At 42.0% G+C, this 1,111-nt stretch overlaps 1 protein-coding gene across 3 annotated transcripts in view; it reads left to right on the top strand.

The window, feature by feature from the left end:
• The window catches only part of DCK (deoxycytidine kinase), a 25,619-nt gene extending 24,803 nt beyond the window's left edge, over window positions 1–816 (top strand). For all 3 annotated transcript variants that reach the window (XM_015567924.1, XM_006769910.2, XM_015567923.1), the window contains exon 7: window positions 697–816. In XM_015567924.1, the coding sequence (XP_015423410.1) occupies window positions 697–723 (27 nt within the window). In that variant the 3' untranslated portion in view covers window positions 724–816. The remainder of the gene's footprint in view (window positions 1–696) is intronic.
• The last annotated feature ends 295 nt before the right edge of the window (window positions 817–1,111 follow it).

Here is a 1,111-nt window from a genome sequence, read left to right on the forward strand (position 1 = left end):
ATTTTGCTCTATGACATTACACCAGCTGTGATGTTGCTAGGTGACAGGAATTTTTCAACTTCATTATCTATGGGACCACCATTGTAGATGCAGTCCACCACTGGCCAAACGTCAGTAGGCAACACATGATCGTGTAAGACATAATCCAACACCATCTAGATTTATGGCAGCTGCAACTCAAAGCATCATTTTCCTGTTCGTATCACACACCCTAGCCATCCCCCCGTCCCTTCCTCCTAATTCAAATGACTTCTTTGTTCTAAATTTCCAATCTGGGGCTCACATCGTACTTGCCAACCATGGTGGGCAGTTGTTTTAGAAGTCCTGCCCGGGGGTGCAGGGGGATTGGAAGAGCTCCCCGTGGCCGCTTCCTCTTCCATCTTTGCAGTCGGGGCTCCTGTCAGGCACTGTCCTCAAACCCCTAGGAACTTGGCTCCGGCCACCTGCCCCCTGCTGCACACATAGCCTCCTGCTTGTCTGTCAATATGCAAATTGGTCGTTACTGGGACACTGCAACGGACAATTAGCATATTACCTCTTTATATGTGTGGATCTTTTAAAGTAAATGCTACGGCTTTGTGATAGGGTTATTTATACAGGTGGGGCCTCAATTGTTATATACTTTTAAATGAAGATGAATATTATTTATCTCAAATTAGTCAAATAATTATATTAATATGTTTTTCCTCCTCTCAGGTCAAAGAATTTTTGAGCACTTTGTGATCTTGCTGAAGACTTCAGGGAGAAAAATGATTCCAGACACTTCAGCTTTGTGTATCTTTGTAGCTTTGTATTTATACAAGTCTCTTTAGAAAACCCAAGTGTTTAACCATTTTTGTTGCAAGAAAAAATGATTTTTTATGAGTCCTATATCTTGCATATTAGTCTTTTATTATGTAGGATAGTAGACGAGGCCTCCTAGAACCATAAGAGATGCAAAAAATTCACTGTTAACTCATTCTCGAATAGAAAGTTTATGACCAGCTTCTTCCCTCCTTCCTTCCCTTCCTCCTTCCGTCCCTCCCTCCCTTCCTTCTTCCTTCCTTCCTTTGTATAAAAACCAGACATTTAATTATCTCTCATGGCAAGAAGTCTGGAGGTAGATGGTTCC

The sequence above is a fragment of the Myotis davidii genome, unplaced genomic scaffold (assembly GCF_000327345.1).
Source record: "Myotis davidii unplaced genomic scaffold, ASM32734v1 scaffold284, whole genome shotgun sequence".
Taxonomy (NCBI): Eukaryota; Metazoa; Chordata; class Mammalia; order Chiroptera; family Vespertilionidae; genus Myotis; species Myotis davidii.